Here is a 23,790-nt window from a genome sequence, read left to right on the forward strand (position 1 = left end):
TTCTCCCAAATAGTAATTCAAACGGGGAGAATCCTGTCGACTCCTGGGGAACCTCTCTATAAGCAAAGAGTAGGTGAGGCAGAAACCTCTCCCAGTCTTTGTGGGTCTCCCCGAACGTCCGAAGCATCTGCTTCAGCGTCCCGTTGAACCTCTCACATAGCCCATTGGACTGGGGGTGGTAGGCGGAATTAACTATTGGCTTAATGCCACATACCTTCCACATATGTTGGGTAACTTCGGCCGTAAATTGGGTACCTCGGTCCGAGATTATCTCTTGGGGAAACCCTACCCGGGAAAACACTTTCATTAACGCTTCCGCTACGGTCTCAGCATGGATATTAGTGAGGGCCACAGCTTCGGGGTACCTGGTGGCGTAATCCACTACAGTTAAAATGTATCTTTTGCCAGAGGGACTGGGTTTTGGCAGGGGCCCTACGATATCCACCGCTACTCTGCTGAAGGGTTCTGCGATAATGGGTAGGGGACATAGCTTGGCCTTGTGGCGATCCCCTCATTTACCCACTCGCTGGCAGACGTCGCAAGAGGTGCAATACTGGCGCACATCCTGAGAGATCCCGGGCCAGAAGAAGGCATGCGTTAAGCGGTATCGGGTACGGGTCATCCCTAGGTGTCCTGACAAGGGGATATCATGAGCAATTCTAAGTAGCTCCTGCCTATACTTTTGCGGTACCACTAGCTGTTTGTTAGTCAGGGTGACAGACCCCCCCACATCTTTTGTCGTGACACGGTATAACAACTCTTTCTCCCAGATGTACCGCTCCCCCTCTAGCCCTGCTTGGTCTGTTTGTGCCCGGTCCCTATATACTTGGAGGGTGGGATCGGTCTGGACTTCGGTCGCAAAGGTAGTCGGGGTATCCCAGGGCATGGGGGTCGGTTGGGGGACATGGTCTCTTACCTGAGCCTCAGAGTGTATCGGTGTAGCCGTGGTGCGAGCCTGTTGCCGGGTGGTTACGGGGTGTGCCTCCTGGTAGGGAGCCTGGGGAATAAAAGCGGAAGTCATTTGGCCTAAGTCATTCCCCAGTACAACATCTGCAGGTAAATTCTGCATAAGCCCCACTTCCACAGTCCCCTCTCCCACACCCCAATCCAAGTGTACTTTGGCAGTAGGTAGCCGGTATACTGCTCCCCCGGCCACCCGTACTGCCACTGAACCGCCAGTGTGGGTTGCGCCTGGTACCAAATGTGGTGCAACCAAAGTTAAAGTGGCTCCCGAATCCCGGAGCCCTTGTACCTCCTTCCCCTCTAGGGTTACTAGCTGCCGATGATGTTGTCGGTTGTCGGTGGCTCGGACCGACATTACTTCGTGGAGCACCCCTAGAGGCTCCTCAATTTGAGCGCTCAGCAATTCTTGGGTGGCGGGTGCTACCTGGTAATGGTGCGCAGCAGCCCTTGGTGCCAAATTTTGTCGCACCTGATTCCAAGCTTGCCGGCTCCGGTTTTGGGTGCACTCCCGAGAAATGTGTCCCCACTGCTTGCAGGTGTGACACTGAATGTTAGCTCGGCCGTTGTATCGGGAGGGGGGTGGTGGAGTATTCAGTGCTGGCCTGTGCAGGGGTACGGTGGGGCCAGTAGGAGTAAAATTATTGGGTGGCCCTGTAATCCGAGGGAGAGTCTTATTCTGTGATCCGTGATGCCTCCTGGCATCAAAATGCTGATCCGCCAACCTAGCGGCTTCGGGTAGGGTGAGTGGTTTACGGTCTCTCACCCATTCTTGTGCTTCTGGGGACAAACCATTAAAAAACTGTTCCAGTAGCATAAGCTGTCGCAACTCCTCCATATTCGTAGCGTTGCTGGACTGTATCCAGCCTAGTGATGCTTGATCCAGCTTGTGCGCCCACTCTGCGTGAGAATCTTTCTCAGGTTTGCGCAAGCCCCTGAACTTGCGCCGGTATGCCTCTGGGGTAATAGCATACCTCTCCAAGATCGCCCTCTTTACTTTAGGGTAATCTTTGCTGTCCTCTCGAGGTACAGCACGGTAGGCTTCAGCTGCCCTACCCGATAATTTGCCTGCCAGCAGCGGCACCCATACTGCGGGTTCCAAATCGTGCAAATCGCACAGCCGCTCAAAATCCTGTAAGTACCCATCAATTTCGTCCTTTTCTTCACAAAACGCTTTAAATGCGTGATGTGGGACTTTGGGCTTTACCTGTCCGTAGGTGGAGGCAGTAACAGACTCTGCCCTAGGCGGTGTTGCTGGTGGGTTGGTTGCCATCAGATAATCCTGTACATCCGATACCATCACGGTCAATATTTCCAACGGTACTGGTTGCGGCAGAAACGCCAACCTGGTTCGTAGCTCTTTCTGGAATGGGGTCTCTTCCATGGCTGGTGGAGGTGTAGCGCTGCGGGCTCTGTCTCCCTCCATCAGTTCAGCGATCAGCACAGCCTTAGATTTGTTGCTGGCTATCTTGCCCCTGGCTTCCAGTAGCTCTTTTAAAGTCTGCCGTTTCAGTATGGTATAGTCAATCTCCATACGAATTGCCCTTGCTTTCTTTGTTCGGTAGTTCCAGTTTACACGAACGCTGCTTTTCGGCTGTAAGGTTCGGATCCCGTCGCTTGCCACCAATTGTAACGGAATGCAGTATAATAATACACGATATCCGTCGGTATCCTCAGGAAATCCACAGTCAGAGTAGAAAGCAAGGCAATATCCCCAATCCTCCCAATAACCGGACGAAACACAGTTTGGGAGTCAACTAACTCTGTTTATTCACAGGCAGCATATTTATACAGTTCCCCATGCAAGGGGTTTCCACAGATAATCCAGGGGATTTCTCCCAACATGCATTGTGACTTTCCCAACAGGCATTGCTGCACGAGAAGGATACTCCCACTAAAATGGACGATTAAGTGGATTATCCCCTCGTGCAGCAAAACCGACAATTGACTTTAAAATACATATTTCACACAATATTCGGTACTTTGGAATAACCGAACGTTCGGTAGATAGCCGGGTCGGAGCGCACACTTTGTGAGAATACCGCTCTGATCCCAGCTGAATTGACCGAACGCCGCACATAATACATTTAAACATGGAAGTTGGTCTAAAAGTACCGAATAAGTACGGGACACATAATGTACCGAACGCGGAACTCCCGAACGCTCTGGAAGTCCAGCGGTGTTCGGATCATTGAGTAGCCGTTTTCAGTTCCAGGCTCTCGACGACCGAACACCGCTGCAGAGACAAAGGATCCAAGATGGCCGACCGCCGCATGGTCGGTAGTCGAACGACGGCCACCTAGGAGAGCCCTTAATTACCGATTGCAACAATGTTGCAATCGGTTAATTGGTACCACACGACTTGTGAATGTGTGGTCGACCTGGGGAGCCCGTATTCGTACGGCGAACGGCCAGGATAGCCGTGTTTCGTCGTACGAATGCTTGTATGCTGGCAGCGTACGGCTGTCAGCATGCGAACGGCCATAGCACAACACATATACATTTAACGGAACACATTATACATTCAGCCTACGGACAACCTATACTGCATATAGCTCAGAAGTGGCTAGGTTTGCCACAAGTCCGTTATGAGTCTTGGTGAGTCCCAGTAGGCATTAGCGATACCAGCTCTCCGCCAAATTAACAGATCAATGATGGGTTCAGCAATCATGTTTTCATTTTCGCCATCCCATCGGTTGGGGCCTTTACAATACTGAATGCAAGAGTGATGGGCAATGCCCCTGCTCCCACCGCACTCGCAGCGCTGCTGCCCCTTCATTGGTAAAATCCAGAGTAGCCTCAGCACACTCTCACATGTATGCCGTGGATCCGCACATTTTTCTTCTGGTGCCATGTTTCTAGGGTTGTAACAGTGCGAGTAAACCTGGAGTTGCTGTGACATGGTCTTCATCTTGGATCGAGTCTATGTGCGTATGTGCTCTCTTTTTCCTTCTCTTGTTTCAACAGTGCTGAATCATGCGGTGAGAACGCCAACTTCAGTGCGCACACCAGTTAGGTCGGTCTTCCAGACCTCCCGTAAGTCTACCAGCAATTGTTTAATGTCTCCTTTAGTGGAGGCTGAAGCATCGGAGTCAAACTCCTCTCACTGGGTTACATAGGTATATCTTTTAGTGGTCGATTAGGTGGTTTTCTGTAGCAATTTAGTTGGAATATCATTGTGGGCAGCTGGAGCTCCATATCAGCATGTTTTGTTCCTGGATAAATGTGTCAGGCAATTTGTCAGTACCAGTTCCCTCCTCAACAAACCCCCACTTTTTATTTCTTGATAGTGTTGACTATGACAACCATGTAAATTTAGCACATAAAACTATGTTTTTAATACATTATAAATTGAGAAAACAAGGGTAAGATTAAAACATGGGTAAGAGATCAGTTAATCTCAAACAATTTTGTACTCCCAAACGATAAACTTTTTTTAAATACTAATAATAGAATAACTATTACATCAAAAGTAAAAGAGTTAATAGAAGACAATTTTTTACCCTTATTAAAACAAACTAATAAAAACTTACATGACTGGAGGGGCTTGGGATTCTCGTGGTCAGGTAGAATATATTAAGGGCCTATATCTTACCAAAATGGCTCTATTTATGGAGAATGATCCCCCCTTAATGGCCCCGAAAACTGGTTATTAATGCTTCATGCCTCTTTTCTAAAATTCATCTGGGATGGAAAGAAATCAATGAAAAACGTAGCCAGGTTAAGACAAGATAGAGGTTTGAGTTGCCCAGAAATTCATTAATGTTATTAAGCCAGTAGATTGTTTGACATAATGGTATCACAGAATGTATCAGCAGAAAAAGAAAAAATGGTACAGGAGTAGAGAATTTATCCTCTTCTGGATCTTAGATCTCAATAAAAACGTTATAACTGGGGCAAGATCCAAATCACATTTAATTAGAGATTTAACAGCTTGGTGGGATATTTTTTGAAAAAAAGTGGGATTAAAGAATAGAATTATAGACTCACTACTAATTACAGTGATTAAACATATGCTGGATAATATTAATATCAACTCTTGGAGGAGCAAGGGAATAAACAAAATCATAGACATAACAGAGAATCATAAAACTAAGCCCTTCCAACAAATAAGAGAAGAATTTGGTATCCTACTGAAGGATAGCTTTAATTACCTACGAATTAAAGGGTTTCTCTCAAACAGTTTTCCTGGCACTTGCAGGTCCCCTCTCCCTTCCATCCCCCACCCCAAGTTGCTGAAGGGGTTAAAACCCATTCAGTGACTTACCTGTATCCAGTGCCGATGTCCCTCGGTGCTGGGTCAGAGCCCGCTCACGCTCCTCCCCTGACGACGTCATCCGGCGGGGGAGACCTAATGCGCATGTGCGGCAATGTCCGGCATGCGCATTAGACCTCCCCATAGGAAAGCATTGAATAATGCTTTCAATGCTTTCCTATGGGGATTTCAGCCACACTGGAGGTCCTCACATAGCGTGAGGACGTCCAGCGCCATTATAGCACACTTTTCATGTGCTATAAACACGGAAGTGCCCTCTAGTGGCTGTCTAGTAGACAGCCACTAGAGGAGCAGTTAACCCTGCAAGGTAAATAAAATTGCAGTTTACAAAAACTGCAATAATTACACTTGCAGGGTTAAGGGTAGTGGGAGTTGGCACCCAGACCACTACAATGGGCAGAAGTGGTCTGGGTGCCTGGAGTGTCCCTTTAAGAATAGAGTGTAAAAACAGATGGGATTTTTCAACTTGTCGAACAAAAAAAAAACGGTAAAAATATGCTGTCTGAATGTGTTAAAGTTATATATAAGTTAAGACATGATAAACGTTCCGGAGCAATTGAAAAGTGGGAAAGATCTTTACACACAAGTAGAGGAGGAAAAATGGAAATGTTATTTCAATAAATTATATAAACAGGTCCACTGCTTAAATTTGACAGATTTGCAGTTTAAACTTTCAAATAGATGGTACTTAACACCGAATCTTTTAAATAAAATATACCCAAATACATCTGACAGATGTTGGCGGTACAATACTGATAAGGGTACTCTATTACACATATGGTGGTACTGCCAACCTATATATATTTATTGGAAAGATACAATTACACTTATTGAACTTATGACAGGAAATAAACTGGCAATTTTACCGGGAATAATTCTATTAAATTTAAATAAGTCAGAAATTAAGATAAAGGATTCGATGTTAATTTTACATATTATCACAGCAGCTAAATTACAGATAGCACGGAAATGGAAAAAAGTACTAACCCCTTCTATATGAGAAGTGATATTACAAGTAATTTGTCAAGTAAAAATGGAAAGAGGCATCTTGGTGAGCTTTAAAAAAAACACGCAAATAGAATATTTCTTAAAAACATCATAAAGGGCCTCTCACATAGAGAAATTGAATGGAACTTGGAAATGTATAAAAAAGATGTGGTGGCAATAAGATAGGAACATATGGGTTAATCGGGCGTATAATAAAATTTAACAAAATAGATGATGACAGTAGTTTGACCAAAGAGACTAAAGGGCTCTCTCTCTCCCAGTCTACAAATAATGATAAGGAATATTAGATAAGCGAGTTTATTAGGGTTATGAAAGTGATTATTAGGATGGGAGGTAAGGGGGAGGAAATTGTCAGGGTATTTATATCGGCAGACATTTTGTGCTATGATAGAAATTAAAAGTGTATATTGTCAGTCACTCTGAACAGAGCAGACTCCATTTTGTTATTTTCAAGCAAACAAAAGACACAAGATTTCTATCCTTTCTGTAACGCTAACTACTGAGCTGGGAGCTTAGGAATGTTTGTATATACAAATCAAGTGATAAGAAATGAGAACGGGGGATGGACAGACTGTCTAAATGCTAATGGAATAGAATACATTCTAAACCCAGACATTTGTGACAGAGAAGATTAAATAATTTAATTTTACTTTCGATATTGTATAAGGTCCCATTGTAATTTAGAGGTGAAACTTAGTTTACGAACTGTCATATTAGAAATTACAGCAGGAATTGGAGACACACTGTCTGAAGAAAGCCCAAAGAAACTCTTTGAACTGACAGAAAACTTAAGTTACAGATAACCATGAAGATAAGCTAAATGACGTCAAAATAGCCACCAGGAAAAGTTAACTCTTTCCGGGATAGGAATGTTTAGTGGGACGAGACTGCCCTCTATAGACCAAATACTTAAATTGCTATCTGGAAGGTAACCACACCTCCAGTTTTCTATTGGTCTATCACCTAGTGACGAACAGAGAATTTTTCCCTTTAAAAAACAAGTTAAGACAAAGGGAAGGAGGAGAGAAGCAAAGGAGTGAGCAGTCGGAAAAAAAAGAGTCGGAAGCAGGCTAAGAAAGAAAAGCAGAGTCAGAGCGAGAAAGAAACATTCCTTGACACTTGGCTACCTGAGAACATCTGATGAGAATGTCTACTCAACTGGTAATTATACTGGTTTCATTTAATTAATCTAAATTAATAAAAAAAATTCTAATAGCATGATATATGACTGGATAAATCACGATCAGATTTCAATATTTAGAAATCTTAGTTAACTAAGAAGTATATAGTTATAACCATTCCATTCTGCAGATGGAATTAGAATAATTATGTATTTATGTGATTTATCACATGTTAGCATATCGTGATATTTATCCAGGTGTATTGATTTGCTCTAAAATAAGATAAAATATCTGTTTAGGCAAGTTAAGAACATGGTAGATTACTCTTATTGGATGGTTCCAGGAAATTACTAATGAGCTGGTTTAAATGTTATTTTATTTAAAATTACATGAGAATAGGTCTTAATTACCCAGAAAGGTCTAACCAGCATTGAAAGGGTTATTCTAACTGTTAGCTAAGTTTTATGGCCTTACGCTGCAAGCTCTGTGAAACACCGTCATAAATCTTGTTTGACAATTGCTGTGTTAACCATTGGAATGTATTGCATACTCAGGTTATACTGAATATTCATTGATTATTATCACGCATGTTACATATTATTATTTAAATTGTCACAATAAATTGTATCTTTTTATAACAAATTGTGATTTTATTTATGTGGAATACATTTCACTTACACGATAACGATCTTTGGGATCTGAGAATTGAAATAGTGGGCAATTCTCAACTGTTTACTATTATTATCCCATAAATATCCCCACAAAATAGGGAAATATAGGAGGTAATAAAGGTTAATCCCATTGGTTTTCTTTCTGCTCTCCTTTCGTGGGAGTTATGAATAGAAGAAATATTGTATTAATGATGATAGAGACCTTTAAGTTACGTAAACTTTGTAATAGTTTTAATAACTATACAATGTTAAGATACCTATCTGAAATATAAAAAAAAAAAAAAAAAAAATACAAAATTGGAGAGAATGTTTCTCATTAAGAATGGTTTCAAATTTGCTCACACAAACTTATTAAGGATAAAAGAAAGTATTACTCACAGGACACCAATAATCTTGTTTTTTGCTGTATACCAAAAGTCATTTGTCGAGACAGAAACAGAGAAGCCATTCTCTTCTGTTGAGAAAAATTTCTGGCTTTAACGTCTGGTCAAATACTCTATAAAGGGAGATAAATTACATATAAAAATGCAAAATTGAATACACCAGATGGTTAATATGTGCAATTTAATGTTTTAAACTATATTTTCTGACTAATAAACAATTTTAGATTCTGTAATCCGAGTATAAAATATACTTCTACTATAGGATAAACTAGAACGATTAAGCTCTCTCATTCAGTTCTAATATTACTTGCAAATGTTAGGCAAAATAGCATTTGAGGGAGGAAAAAAAACCCACAAATAACAACGTAATATAGCTAAGCAAGCTAATAAATAATGTGTGTCTTCTATGCAAACATAAAACTATTCCTCCCAAGAATCCCTATTTAGGAAGGATAGTCCCTAGTTTGAGCTTAAATCCATCTTATCTATCCTGATGTCCTTTTCTAGGAACTCCATATTGTTGTTAAGTGTATAACTGCGCTCTATAGTTATAACTCACAAAATATACCCCTTAGTGACCAGACCATTTTTAAATTTTCTTACCTTTAACCCCTTAAGGACCAAACTTCTGGAATAAAAGGGAATCATGACATGTCACACATGTCATGTGTCCTTAAGGGGTTAAGGACCAGGGCTGTTTTGACATTTCTGCAGTGTTTGTGTTTAGCTGTAATTTTCCTCTTGCTCATTTACTGTACCCACACATATATACCGTTTTTCTCTCCATTATTTTTATCATATTATATAAATTTACTATAAAAAAAATTATAAAATATGATGAACATAAACACACCTTTTCTAACTTTGACACCCAAAAATCTGTTATGCATCTGCAGTCGCCAAAAAACACCCTTGCTAAATAGTTTCTAAATTTTGTCCTGAGTTTAGAAATACCTAATGTTAACATGTTCTTAGCTTTTTTTGTGCAAGTTATAAGGCTATAAGTAGTACTTTGCGGTTTCAAAATATATATTTTTTAAATTTATCAATAGTGACATTGTAACACTGTTATAAACCTCTGAATCACACCTCACACGTACAGATTTTTTTTAAAGTAGACAACCCAGCATATTCAATATGGGGTATACCCCGTCTTTTAGTAGCCACTTAGTCACAAACACTGGCAAAAGTTAGCATTTATATTTGTTTGTTAAAAATGAAAAAACAATTATGAACGCTAACTTTGGCCAGTGTTTGTGACTAAGTGGCTACTAAAAAAGACTGAACATCTGTAATACCTTGGGTTGTCTTCTTTTGCAAATGGTATGCCACCATGAGGGTAATTCTCATTCCTGGGCTAACATAAACTCTCAAAGGCAAATTTCAATGTGAAAAAATGGAAAAGCAAGCCTTATATTTGACCCAGTAACTTAAAAACACCATAAAATTTTATTTAGCAAAATTGAAAATTGCAATGTGATTGCTTATATATGTTGACACTCTATTTTAAACAAAGCCTATTTATATGTTTGAAACTGCCTTAACTTGTTATTGAGGAACCTTAGTTCTGTGCGTGTTCCTTTAACCCCTTAAGGACACAGGACATGTGTGACATGTCATGATTCCCTTTTATTCCAGAAGTTTGGTCCTTAAGGGGTTAAATAAAGAGATAAAGTGCAATAGTGTAAAAACATTTAGAACAATTACAAGATATATGGAAAAGCCAATTGCACACTGACAATTTCCAGAGTTATGTGACCTAGCTCTGGTATGTATCACTTATTGGTCCGTTATGGGCGACCACTAATTCATACATCCGTACCCCTCATACAGCCTTATTTTTTCCATCCTGCAGCTCAGGATATACATTGGGCACTCTCGACCTTTCGCTATGATACCTCTACACGTGGCCCTCACTATGTGGTTACAAACAGCCCTCTTCGGGCAAACAAGTACAATCCAATTTCTGCCCCCCGTTTGAGCATTTACATACAACATGTTCCTGCTTACGAGGGAAAACTACAACCCTTTCATATCACATTCTACTATTCCACAGTGCCTTGCTAGGCCCATACAAGAACCCCTCATTAGGCAATTATAGGTATTAGGACCTCTTCAATCTGTGTATTTTACTTAAATTAGTATAACCCACACCTTCAACGAAGGCGCTTACTAGATCTCATAATTCGCTACACGCTAGTAAGCTAGCTATGTTTGTGTGTTTAATTACTTAGGCTATTCCTTTTCACACATACTTCAGGTCCTACTAATAGAAGAACGCACAGTGGGAACTCACATCTAGATTCAGTTCAATCAGGTGGCTCTTTTTCCTAACTCATTTTGTTTGGCCTAGGTATGTAATTTTAAATATTTCCCTTATATTTCAAGGTTCCCACCATCCTTACTTATAACCTGTTGGCGTATTAATCCTTAACTACAAACAGAGATACGTTATCTCAATTAACATTTGCATCATCCTGGACATATTCCCATTGTGTCTTTAGGTTCCACTCTATGATATTCCTTTCTCAAGCTCAACCTCACTAGTTGTGTAAGGTATGTATGTTCCAAAATACTTTCTATCAATCCATTATATTTCTATATCATTCCTTAGGGATAGATCAACTGGCTGCAAAGAGTTTTGTGCAAGCCTTTTTCTAATATGTTCATAATTTCATAATTCAGTCCCGTGAGGCCAACACCGATCCTCATGCAGAGGTATTCACCCATTAGCCCAACTCCTAGCTAGAGCCTTGCTCCAACCTCTACAGGTTATTAGAAAGGGCCTCACTTGTCATGGCCACTGATTTAAATCTCTTACTTGTCACTGAGATGCCAATATTCGCTCCACTTCTTTCGGTGGTCTCAGTCCCTCGGTCAAAATCACAGCTAGAGCCTCTCTTAGCCACTTGGCATTTAGCAATCTTCACCTTCCATTTGTAAAGCCAATTTTATGGCAGGACAGGAGGCTTCATATTTGCTTTACCTTCTTTACTGAAACCTCCAGCAGCAAAGAAACAGTTAAAGGGAAACTCCAGTGCCAGGAAAACGATCCATTTTCCTGGCACTGGAGGTTCCCTCTCCCTCCCACCCACCAATCCTCAGTTACTGAAGGGGTGAAAACCCCTTCAGTCACTTACCTGAGGCAGCGGCGATGTCCCTCGCCGCTGTCTCCTTCTCCGCGCCGTTCCTCCTACTGGCTCCGTCGGCCGGAGAGACTGATCCCGCCCACCGGCCAAGGAGACCTAATGCGCATGCGCGGCAATTCCGTGCATGCACATTAGGTCTCCCCATAGTAAAGCATTGAAAACGAATTTCAATGTTTTCCTATGGGGATTTGAGCGACGCTGGAGGTCCTCACACAGCGTGAAGACGTCCAGCGACGCTCTAGCACAGGTTTCCTGTGCTATGGACCAGGAAGAGACCTCTAGTGGCTGTCTAGTAGAGGTGGAGTGGCTGTCTAGTAGAGGTGGAGTTAACCCTGCAAGGTAATTATTGCAGTTTATGAAAAACTGCAATAATTGCACTTGCAGGGTTAAGGGTGATGGGAGTTGGCACCCAGACCACTCCAATGAGCAGAAGTGGTCTGGGTGCCTGGAGTGTCCCTTTAAGTAAAGCCAAGATCAAAAACCAATAATCAGAATCCGGGCCTACAGTGTCCCTTTAACAGAACTGTTACGGTTGCCTCCAGGCTGGCTGGAAGTTGGACCGTAGAAAGGATGCTCCTAGCGCTTTCCAAAGGACCATCAGCACCGTAGCCACCATAAGCACTGCGAACTCCACGAACCACCGCTGCTGGGCTGGTATCTCGCCGTCTGCTCTGCGCCCTGGACCTACGACCAGGCTCCAGGTTCCAATAGGTGAACCTCTCCCTTCTGTAGAGCGAAGCAGGATCAGGAACAAGAGCTCTTACAAGAGCTCAACAGCTAAGGGAGTATGACGAGCATAGCAATCCCTGTAGTGATTATAGCTGTCCCCTACAAACATGAGTCAAGGCTGCAAGTTAGAGGGTCAGAAGAGGTCTGAGAAGCTGGAACACCCAGCCTGGCTTTTATTGAGGTTACATGCAAATAGGACACTCCCAGGGGGAGGCATAAAATCACCAATCACACATCTGGTGCAATCCACACATTCCCTCCCCTCAGATAAACAGTTAAACCAATTATTACATACAATAAAAATACAGTTTTTACACACACACTGTAACTTTAAAACCATACATCCAATTTCAATAAAAGTTGCATATTCAGACTCAGCATACATCAAACATAAACACTTCCAAAAATCAGCCAAATCCCTCCAGTGGATCAAAAGTTAGCTGGAAGTCCTTTATGACCGACCGCAAGCACAATTTCCTGCCCAAAACAGTTCCATAGGTTTGGGCTGTGCGGTCGGTCAATTTCATGCGAAAAAACGACTAAGTCCCATTTCGAACGGGACTTAGTCTCTGGAGCTGCAAGTTCCGTATGGGAGAAGGTAAGGGTCAGCGGTGTTCGGCAGAATGTGTAGCCGATTTTAGTTCCACAGAATCTTTAACATACACCGCTGACCAAAATGGCCGCCGCCACGTGTTCGGCTGCCGAATGGCGGCCACCCAGCGCTCGGCAATTAACCTGCAGTAACCTCACAGCCTGGGAGGTAAATTGCCTGCACACTTTAACTTCTGGGTGGTCCGCCTGTGTGGTACTTGGTTCAGTAAGCCCTATTTACTGAACCAAGTGGGAGAGAGCCAGGGGCAAGTTATTTTACAGGTCTGGGGACATAGTCTTAAAGGGGCATTGTTCAGCAAAGTCACAATATGTCCCCAGACGGTGCTTAAAGTGCCATACACAACAATAAAAGTTAATACATTTTCAGGGGCACAATCTTCCAGGGGCCATAGTCATGAGGCAGGAGGCTGGCAAATAGGCTTCTCCACAATCCAGGGAAGCAGGGCAATTTTTCATTTAAAGGGCCAGTTACAAATAACGATTTGTAACAAGAACTTTTCAAAACAACCAATCAGAACAAAGCAACAGTAGTATAAAACCCCTAAGCAGGCTCTTCCACTTCCTCTTTCTTTGCGGCTGACTCCAGGTGAGCACTCACCAACTCGGAGTTGTCTCTGCTCTGGGTTGTTTTTTTATCCTACATGCTGCTTGTTTATTTAAATAGTCTATTTAATCAGTCTATTTACTAGGTTTGTTTAGGCAGCTTAAATTGCTGTTCCTATACCACCTCATGCTATGTAGCTGCTGTATCACTTGTTAACATCTGTTGCTGTATTTAGACTATTTATCTGATATATTCTGGTTACTGCTCATTGATTTATTGTTCTTCTGGGTTACTTTATGCAGATTCTCTCACTCTGCTGTATGGGGAATGGGTGTCCCTGCTATGATGCTTTGGCTCTGCCTGTAATCTGTTTCCCCTCCCCAGGTTCCCCCCCTGGGCTGGAACCATGGCGACCATTTTGTTGGAGCCGCATGGGCTCCGTGCGTTGCGAACAGCCCGGTCTCACCCACCGAGCTGCCCTGCTGGCCATGTGGCCAGCCTCCCCTCTATCAGGGGAGATAGCCCAGTTTTTCAGCTATCCCCCTATTTACTGTGCCTGTCTCATATGCTGCATATATAACAGATCATGGATAGCAGGATCTGTCCCAGGCACTCTCACAGCTCACAACTGAAGCTTACTATGATGTCTGATGCAATGTGACTATGTTCTCTATCTTAGCAGTAGACTTGTCACGTTTTTATTTTAAATGGCCTGTTTTTCAGCACCTAGCTCCCCTGCCTAGGATTTGCTGCCCTTCCTGCAAAGGGCTTAACATTTTCCACTATACATACACTTCGAAAGTGTATCCTAATATATACCTGAGTGGTCTGTAGATGTGAGTCAGCTGCTAGCTATATGGACCCTATATGGACCCTTCTACCCCTCAGGGGGGCTAACTGGCCCCCATACAGCCCTGTTATTACAGGGGGGTGACACCCCTCCCCACCCCCACCCCCACCCCCCGTCCATATTTCTGGGGCTCTACCCGCTTATGGACCATAATAATGAACGTATGACGCCATTGTGGGCTGGGTGACCCCCACTCTCTGGCAACATGGCTACCAATGAGTATCCAGCTGGCTCTACGGTGTCCTGTAGGATTAATGCTGAGGGTGACCCCCTCCTGCTTCCTACATTAATGCTCCGCCAATGTCCTGTTATTATCATACCGAGGGGAAACCTCTCCTACAGTCTGCACTGCTGGACCTGCAGCTACCGTGTATACCCGTAAAAGAGGGTACCCCTCCCACTGATTGAAACAGTTATCAGGTTATCCCTCTATCTGGGACTAACCACTGAATGTCGATGACACGCGGACACAGATGTTTCCTCGTTACAGCTTGGAAAGCGGAGAAGACTAAATTCCCTTTGGGAATGGACCGATATGACTTATAGGTAGGTTTCTACCCCTGAGAAACGCAAAACGGCCCCTGTCCGAACTGGACATCAAACGGATGGATTTGGCATCCAAGTGCTGGGTCTGCTCTCCGGAGTTACCCTCACGTACAAATTGAGCTGACACGTCTCTATTCATAGGGTTCCCCTTAACTAGCCCCAGAGGTCTCTCGGACTGTGCCTGGACTCAGGATCAAGGTTGCGGAACCTTGGACCATTCCATGAGCGATACGCATGACCAAAGAGGCGTCCATTCCGACTCATTCCGAAGTTGCCAGGCTGGGCGAAGGGTGTGGTGGAGTGTGAACTCCCGCCCGAACCCCACGCTACATGCTCCCAATGCACATGTAGCCTGTGGACACTTCGAGGCGGAGGGCACTCATCCCCTCAGAGAGCTGCTCGGCGTGGACGATTGGTTCTCTTCCTCAACTAGACATGAGAGAAACCCGCATGGATTTCGCCATCAACATGGACATATTGAATCTGACTCACTCCCAGGCAACCCAGTTTCTGGTCTTTCATAGAATATTCTGTCCAGGCGGTGCTCTGCCTCTTGAGGACCAAGCTGTCCGTCTTCAAGGAAAATACCGGGCATATGCTCTGCAACCCGCGGGTCACACTTAGGGGCCCAACCCAGTCGATTGACTGGTTGTTTTCGCCATCGAGGCCATACCTCCAGAATCCGGTACTATCAGCCGCTGCAACATGACGCTGTCTCGGGTCAACGGCCTGGTACGACCTAATCATGTGACCTCGGACGAAGCTCATCTAAAACTTAATTGATGACTCTGACATAGGTGGACCTGGCCTACCTAGGAGTTTCAGACCCCAACCAACTTCGGCCTAGACTCTGGAGTCCGGAGGAGGGACCTATTCGTGCCAACTGCATGGAACTACCTGCAGGTTTGTTCAACATTCACAGCTTTCCCAGGGGAAGTAGTACTGCTCGCTACCTTCCGGTGTGGAATTATCACTGGTTGCCCACTAGAGACTGCAGTCTGATCTCACGTAGGATCGCTATCTATAGCATCTGGACAAGTATTCGTCATTTGTGACAGAATGTCTGCGGGACAAGACACTCATGTGGCGGACGGCTTCACCCGACCATGGAGAGACCCCAATGATTGGTTGCCTCACCCTCCAGAGTCTTGAGTACTGGCATGATTAAATTAGGTGTGAACCGCCATACGGAGCGGTTCTCCAGCTGGCTGCCGAACCCTCAGCAAGGCGAGGGACGCGTTTTCCAAGCTTGGTCTCCTTCGGGGCATACGTTTACCTCCAGGATACTTCGGGCTTTGCTTCAGACCGAATTCCTGGGAGTGTCGTTTCGCCTGGCCACACCACTTCGGAGGAGTCCTCCGTGCTTTCCCCTTTTTGCTGGAAGTTGCCATGGGAAGGCAATCTACGACTCCCTGTCTCAATGTCCTGTGTGGGTTCCACAGGGGTAGCCAACCCACAACCGGTGCCTGGAGAGATGGGTCCCTATGGCTGTCCTTATTATGGCTGTCCCCATTGTTTGGCTGAGTTGCCCTCTCAGGGTAGGATCGTATGGGGCCATTCACGTCCTATGTCAGCTAGAGGACGACTCATGTGCGTTTTCTTAAGATTCTGGCATTGATAAGGATCTCTTGGTCTGCAGTCTACCAAGAGGAGTATACCTTACGGGAGCCCTATCTTTCGCTATTCCTCAATTCTAGTGGTATTGTGTGTTCCGCCAGTTTTTCCGCTTACGGTTTTAACCAGTACACCTTCGTTCTGACGTCATGGTATCGACGTAGTGTCTTCTTCCTTCTTGCCGTTCTGCTCCACACATATTTCATTTCTATTCATCCTCTGTGTTGTACCCCTATTCTCCGGATAGGCCACAGTTCTGACAGGTTGTACACGACCATGTAGATCCAGGATCTGGTTCTTTCGTCCGTCTACTCATGGACAGCTGTTGATTTCTGCGTACGTTTTGGACTGTTTCTGCATCTTCGCTCGGCCGTTGGATTTGGTGGATCCTCTCATTGGCTGACCTTGAGAGTTCCTCTGGGACACTTTTTGGTTCGGGGTGCTGTCACCTCAACAACTTTGGAAGCTGTTGGGTTCCTTCTGCATTTTCTCTACACCGCTGCTTGGTTTAGGAAATGGGTTTTTCCATTCTCCTTTTATTTCAGTCCTCTCTCATATTGCTTCTGGTTCTACTATTTGGGCATTAAAATTGCAAATATGAAGCCTCCTGTCCTGCCATAAAATTAGGGATTATTCTAGGGTCGGTGAGGGAATAATCTAAATTTTATTAAAGACAAGAGGCGAATATTCCCCCCCCCCCCTTTTATTTACGTTCCCTCCCTGGATTTTGGTCTTATTCTATTATAATACATTGGTGATATTGTTATGTTTTGTGAATGTATGGTTTTACATAATAAAGGTTATTTTGATTATTCAGTGATGATTGTCCGTGTGCATTTTATTCATCATGTTTATGTTGTAATTATGTTTCGTAAATGCCTTTTAGTTTAGGTAGATACTAGGTCTTCATAAGATCTGTAGACTTTATTCATCAGGTATTATGATGTGCAAGTGATATTGTATGGATATGACATCTTGCCTTGACAGTTTACTTTCACAATGTTTTCCTTTTTCTTGCAGTGTAATCTGTTTTCTCTCTGGGCTTGACGATTGTTTCTCTGGATGTGTCTGCTACAAGGTGGATGTGTTGGTTTCCTTGCTCTCCTGCTTGACCTCATCAAAGGAAGTGGAAGAGCCTGCTTCGGGGTTTTATACTACTGTTGCTTTGTTCTGATTGGTTGTTTTGAAAAGTTCTGTTAACGGTTTCTTTGCTGCTTGAGGTTTCAGTAAAGAAGGTAAAGCAAATATTCGCCTCCTGTCTTTAATAAAATTTACATTATTCCCTCACAAAGGCTAGAATAATCCCTAATTTCTTCACCACCTGGCACTTAGCTAACTGCCAGTTGATACGGGGCTACGCTCTAATCGAGATGCCCATTACGTTTACTTACTGTTTATTCATCATAGTATGCCTCTCACCACAGAACTAGAACAGGTTATTCCATTCCCATCAGACCCTCCACCACAGCTAGTCCATTGTACTCTGGTCAAGTACTAGGATACCACTAACACAGTTCCCAATTGCTGCTGAACTCATGCATAAAGACTTACCGTTCCCGGCAACAGTACTGACGCCCAGCTGTACAGACTAATGATTGTCAACTCTGAGCTCCCCAGCCGGGTATTGGCGCCCGTGCAAATATCACAGACAACATGGCAGAGATGCATGCTATGAAGACATCCATCCTTTCATCATAATTATGTTCTGTGATAGTCCTGAGAATAAGAGTCTCCTAACTCAGGAGTTCCTAACCCTCACACAGAGTACTACACTATGTACCCCTTACTTTCATCCACTCTGTGTAACATCACAAGTTACAGTCCAGCACACATTCCCTCTGTTCACGTTATTTCACCGGCACATTTAATTCTTCCATCATTAGTGTGGCGAAACCAACCTCGCCACTGGGCCCTGGAGAAGCCTGTTTGCTAGCCTCCTACCTGCTGACTATGGCCCCTGGGTTATTTGGGGCATATTGTACTTTATATTGCTGCTACTGGCCCTTTAAAATCAGCGATGGACATATTGGGACTTTTGGGACTACTGTCCCTTTAAGACTGTGGAGCATATTCCAGTATACTGCCTTTAATATTACATATGTATTTATGTGTTGAGTTTAACCTGGGATATGTATGCAGCATTCACCTGATTGTTCGGTAGAATCACTCCATTCATTATATTGAGTGAAACTACCGAACAACCAGACCACCCAGGAATAAGTGTGCCTCCAATTAGTTTGCAACAATGTTGCAAACGGGTAATTGGCAATCAGTGTAATGTATTCTTTGTCCTCTGGGTGGCCGCCATTCGGGAAACAAACACGTGGCGGCGGCCATCTTAAACTACCGAACAGCGGTGTTTTGCCGTCGAGTGTCTGGAACTAAAAATCGGACACTTGACTAGGCAAACACCGCTGAGACCTCCATACTTCCAGAAATTCGTATAGAAACTACCGAATGACCCGCCGTTCGGTAGAAAGAACCCCACAAACAAGGGAATTCATTCAAACCCTCTCCAGGCTCCATAACACAGGCAATTCGTCTGTTTTCATTCCCTTGTTTGTGACCGACCGCAGGGCCAAAATGCATGGAACTGTTTTCGGATACTTTACCCATGCGGTCGGTCAAATCTTTGGAACCCCATATCTCCCGAACTGTTCATCCGAATGACTTGAATTTTGGATATGTTGTCCCCCTGAATAAGGGCTATCCAGCGATGCTGGATTTAAAGGTGTACCCCCTGTTTTTGGGGTACATCCAGAACTTGGCTGGAAAAGTGTACCGGATAATTGGGTTTAATGTTATCTGAGGGGAGGGGATGTGTGGGCTGAACCATGTATGTGATTGGGTATTTTATGCCTCCCCCTGGGTGTGGCCTGTATGTGTATTAATGTAATAAAAGCCAGGCTGGATGAGACAGTCCAGAGTTCCTGTTTTACCCTCAAAGTGATGTGTCGTCTCATTATTGGGGGAAGGATTTATTGCATGCTGTTCCAGTTGACTGCTAGGAGTACAAGCCTATTCGTATGGTTCCTATTCAATGGTCTACAGCATTCATATGCTCGGGAGAATTTAAAGGTTTCTCGGATTCGGTGATTGTGGTGTCTGCCAGAGTGCTTGGAGTCCTCAGGAAGCGCTAGGAGCATCCATTAACAGAGGTACCCGGTCGGGGTGCCAGGCGATCCGTTACAATTAGGAAGTACATATTGGTAGGCAAAGACATCCATTTGGTCTCCTCATAGATTGCCTGACTTCACTAATTCATTCCAAAGTAGTTCCCTGCAACATGCCACAGTGGACGTCTCTGTGGCATTTGCACGATATTAAATGGTAGGGGAATTTTATTTGCCACCAATCTCATGTCTGGGATCTATATCAGTCCTAAACTATTTGTGGTAAGCCTCTCAAGGCTGATACTGAATGTCTGTGACTGCTATACGATACATTATTATGACACATTTCTGACTGTCGAGAAACCAATTGCTATACTCTACAGCATTCACAAGCCCATGGCCCCGTTTCATTCTGGGTTTTCCTCTACCCCAAGATATACCATAGGCCTATACCTGTAATATTACTAGGCATACATCTTGACTTATTGTCAATACAGTCCTGCCCCTGGTGACAGTGTCCAGCGTATCAGGGAAGACAGTCATTCATCAGCAAAAGTTCATTGCCCCACTGACCAAAGATTCCTCTGTTATTTTAGACTGGGTTTGCAGCCATTATCAAGAACAACTGGTTCTGTGACACATGGCTCACAGAAGACATGAAGCCTACTTTTTTAGTAAGCTTCAGCTCTCCTTGTAGTGTATGCCATCACGGCCACTTCCTGGGGGTCTCTATCGGGGAGGAAGTCTGCCAATCACTACTCAAACCCAGCAATATGCAAAGTTACTTGGCTGGCAGTAACAGCAATTTTACCTTGTCTGCATACACATACCAGCCTGTCACAACATAGTAGCTGAAGCCTTGTCTCAATCCCATTTCAGGTATTCCTCCAAACATTCCACGGCTGCTTAACTACATACTGTGACCGCGTGCATCCTAGTGCTCACCGAGGACTCCAAGCACTCCACAAGACACCATCAGCACCGTAGTCCCCACGTCCAGCATTACAGCTTGGCTGGGAACTCGCCGTGCTCCACCCACCCTGGATCCAGGACCAGGATCCAGCTTCGAGTGGGTGAACCTCTCCTTCTCCAGAAAGTATAGCAGGAACAGCTCTTTTAAGAGTAGTGACTGTAATCCCAGGGGGGTATAGTGATATAGCAATCCCCAGGGTAGATACAGCTGTCCCTCCCCACCCCCACACATTAGATGAGACTATGTTGAGGGTAGGCAAAAACTGATTTATTGGTAGCCACACTGGCCTTTTATGCAAGTCCCCATGCAAGGGGTACTCACACATGGACCTTGTGGGGAACTACAGTATAAAGTTACAGACCAATGACAACGGTGTTCAAGTGCATGCCATTCCCATATACAAACATACAATCCCCCCCTTCTGCCAGGAAGATAATTGGATCAGGAACTGTACCAATCTAATCCAAATATTTCCAAGTGCAGAAAAACTCACATTTTGCCCAAACACCCCAAAAGCATCCACTGCTAGCCCTTATCTGGGTGACCAACAAATCTAAAAATCATCCAGATCAGTTGAGGATGCTGCCCCTATGCGGAAGGAGCGTCCTGAGAAAATGTTTGCATTTAGGCGGGGCCTAGTTAACAGTAAGTGAACATGAATCATGAAATTTAGAGGTTGTAAGGGTAGAGCCGTGAAGTTCTAATAATGGTTGGTATGGTTGTATCTGGAAAGTGGTGAAATAAGTATCCAGGACTTTTACAGGGCATCATTTGTTTTGACTAGAGAATAGAGGTATTTTGACCGTATGTCCTATAGGGCTAGTTATAGACTGCTGCAGAGATGATCTAAGGTTTCCTGGATATCAGTCGTTGCCAGGTATTCAGTGGTAGCTATATTCCTAGCGGTAAATTCATTGGGACGTAAGAACCCATAGAATTCAAGGTGTATGCCAGTTTTGATTACCATATTGGTCATGTGCTCAAAAGGAGCTGAATCTAATAAGTTGGATAGTGAATGAAATCGGTCATTTTGGATGGCTAGCATTTGAGATGGTACATGTGTATTGATTTTTTAAATTCCTTTCAGTAAGGTCTTTATCTGATATGATGAAAGGAATCCTGTATTGTTGGGGTGTCTTAGGAGCATGTGGTGTTGGATGTCCGTAAGGTACCGTTTAATTGTGTTGATAATTTTAAGTTAAGGTGGCAAAAAGAAGTGAAACCCAAAATAGATTCCAAAGCAAACATGTCAAGAACTTGAAACTCCGCTATAGACTTAGTGAAAATGTGAAAAACCCTATCGTATAATTTCCTAGTGTTGACCGAAAGAGCAAGGTGAGAAAACGTGACATGCATGATTCAACAAGACATTATATCCGTGAGCATCTCTTGGAATGGCAGGGGTAGCCAGCCTGGAAGCGGTGGGTAGTGTCTGGAAGAAAGCCTGAAGACGAAACCCAGACAAGTGGTCGGCTGAGATGTTTGTGAAACCCAGAACATGAATACATGTGATAAAAGTGGCAAGTGGCTGCTACCCATGTGAGTTTTCCAGTCTCATGATGAGCAAAACGGAAAACAGGTGTACACACAGTGTAGGAAAATAATAGTAGAAACCACCACTGGTGTATACGTGGAGCGCTTAAATATATACAAACACCCAAATGGGTTAAAATACATATGTATAATATAGAACATATTACAATGTAGCGTATCTGAAACAGATAAAAGTGCAGATGGTGCAAGTAACATTTGTGATAAATTCAGTGAGTGAATAATCTATATGGTCTCACTGACATGTTATAGAGCCCTATAGGATAGGCTCAGATCTCAGAAGCTTGCGTGTACTTCTGGTGACACGGTACCCAAATCGATCCTTTTTTCTGCAGAAAATCCTTATGCATACATAAGAAGAAAAAAAAAAGGGGGAAACAAAAAACCCCTAGTGTAGTAACTTCAAATATTTAATACATATATATGAACAAAAATGGCTTCTCACCTGATAAGGAGCCCAAAACCTGGCTCCTGGTGTAATGGTGTATGTGCCTTTAAGGGGGCTACAACCATTCTTTAAGGGAGATGGATTCCAAATTTAAAGCAAAATTTAGTATCATAAGTATATAAAAACTTACAAATAAAAGTAAAGCAATCAATGTATAAAATACAAATGGAATGTCCAATCTTCCTGCATAAACGCATTTTGCTGTGACAGCTCTCACAGTCGGTGATGTGCTTGCTGCTGTTTGTAGTTTAAATACCCTGCTCTTCTTTCTGTGTGGTCATCCAATCTGACCTTTCCTCCAATCGGCTCCCAGGGTTGCCCTGCTCGTTATGTACAGCTGGATCCATTGCTGTTACTGGCGCTCCGATCGTGGAGCGCCCCACTTGACCCGTGACCTTTCCTATCGCGTCACTGATTGGCCGTGTTCTCGGCCTGATGCTATTAGTTCCATAGCGTCCATCTTGGAATTGGGCTAATGCCCTTCCTTTGTAAATATGCAAAACGTCCGTTTATATGTGCAATATACCATCTCCGTGTACACATATATAGATAGTGAGTGAGGGGATAAGAGGAGAAATAAGTTTGTAACCCTCCATTGCAGGCTAGTTTACCAAGATGTTTAATACAAAAACATTATGTTTGGCAATCTGTTAGATTGCCAATTTAAAGTGCCAGTACAGGCATAGGGATCCACCTGATCAATATATATAAGCCAGTGGTGACAAGAAACCCCGTTTTAAATATACCCAGGAATAATGATGGTATAAGAGCGAATTGATTAAAACATAAATAATTAAACCTAAAAATTATATATATACAAAAAGTGCTTATATAAAACATAGAAATATATATGTTAAAAATAAATATGTATAAAATGCTGAATAATATTCTAGGTTAAAAAATGACATAGCTCAAAATCATCATTAAGACCATTGGGTTGCATGGTGTTTAAATTAAAAATCCACTGCATCTCCCTTTGACCAATTTTCTTGATAAAACTGCCCCCTCTCCAATCTGGTAGTATCCTCTGTATCGCATGGAACTCCAGTTGGGTGGGGTCACTGTTGTGTTTATTTTTAAAATGTAGGGAGACACCAGGTTTTTAAAACCATTCCTAATATTCCTAAAATGTTCTTGTATTCTAGTGTGTAAGCTTCTTTTTGTTCGTCCTACATAGGCAAGTCCACATGGACATATCAGAAGATAAATTACCTTCGTAGATTGGCATGTAATTAATTGTAG

General features: G+C 43.5%; 1 protein-coding gene across 1 annotated transcript in view; it reads right to left on the reverse strand.

Annotated features, from left to right (window-relative positions):
• LOC134571702 (4-aminobutyrate aminotransferase, mitochondrial-like) overlaps nt 1-23,790 on the reverse strand; it is a 965,679-nt gene that overhangs the window by 894,107 nt on the left and 47,782 nt on the right. Inside the window, exon 2 of the mRNA XM_063430224.1 lies at nt 8,415-8,532. Coding sequence (XP_063286294.1) covers nt 8,415-8,484 — 70 coding nt within the window. The 5' untranslated portion in view covers nt 8,485-8,532. The remainder of the gene's footprint in view (nt 1-8,414; nt 8,533-23,790) is intronic.

This window comes from Pelobates fuscus, chromosome 8 (genome assembly GCF_036172605.1).
Source record: "Pelobates fuscus isolate aPelFus1 chromosome 8, aPelFus1.pri, whole genome shotgun sequence".
Classification (NCBI taxonomy): domain Eukaryota; kingdom Metazoa; phylum Chordata; class Amphibia; order Anura; family Pelobatidae; genus Pelobates; species Pelobates fuscus.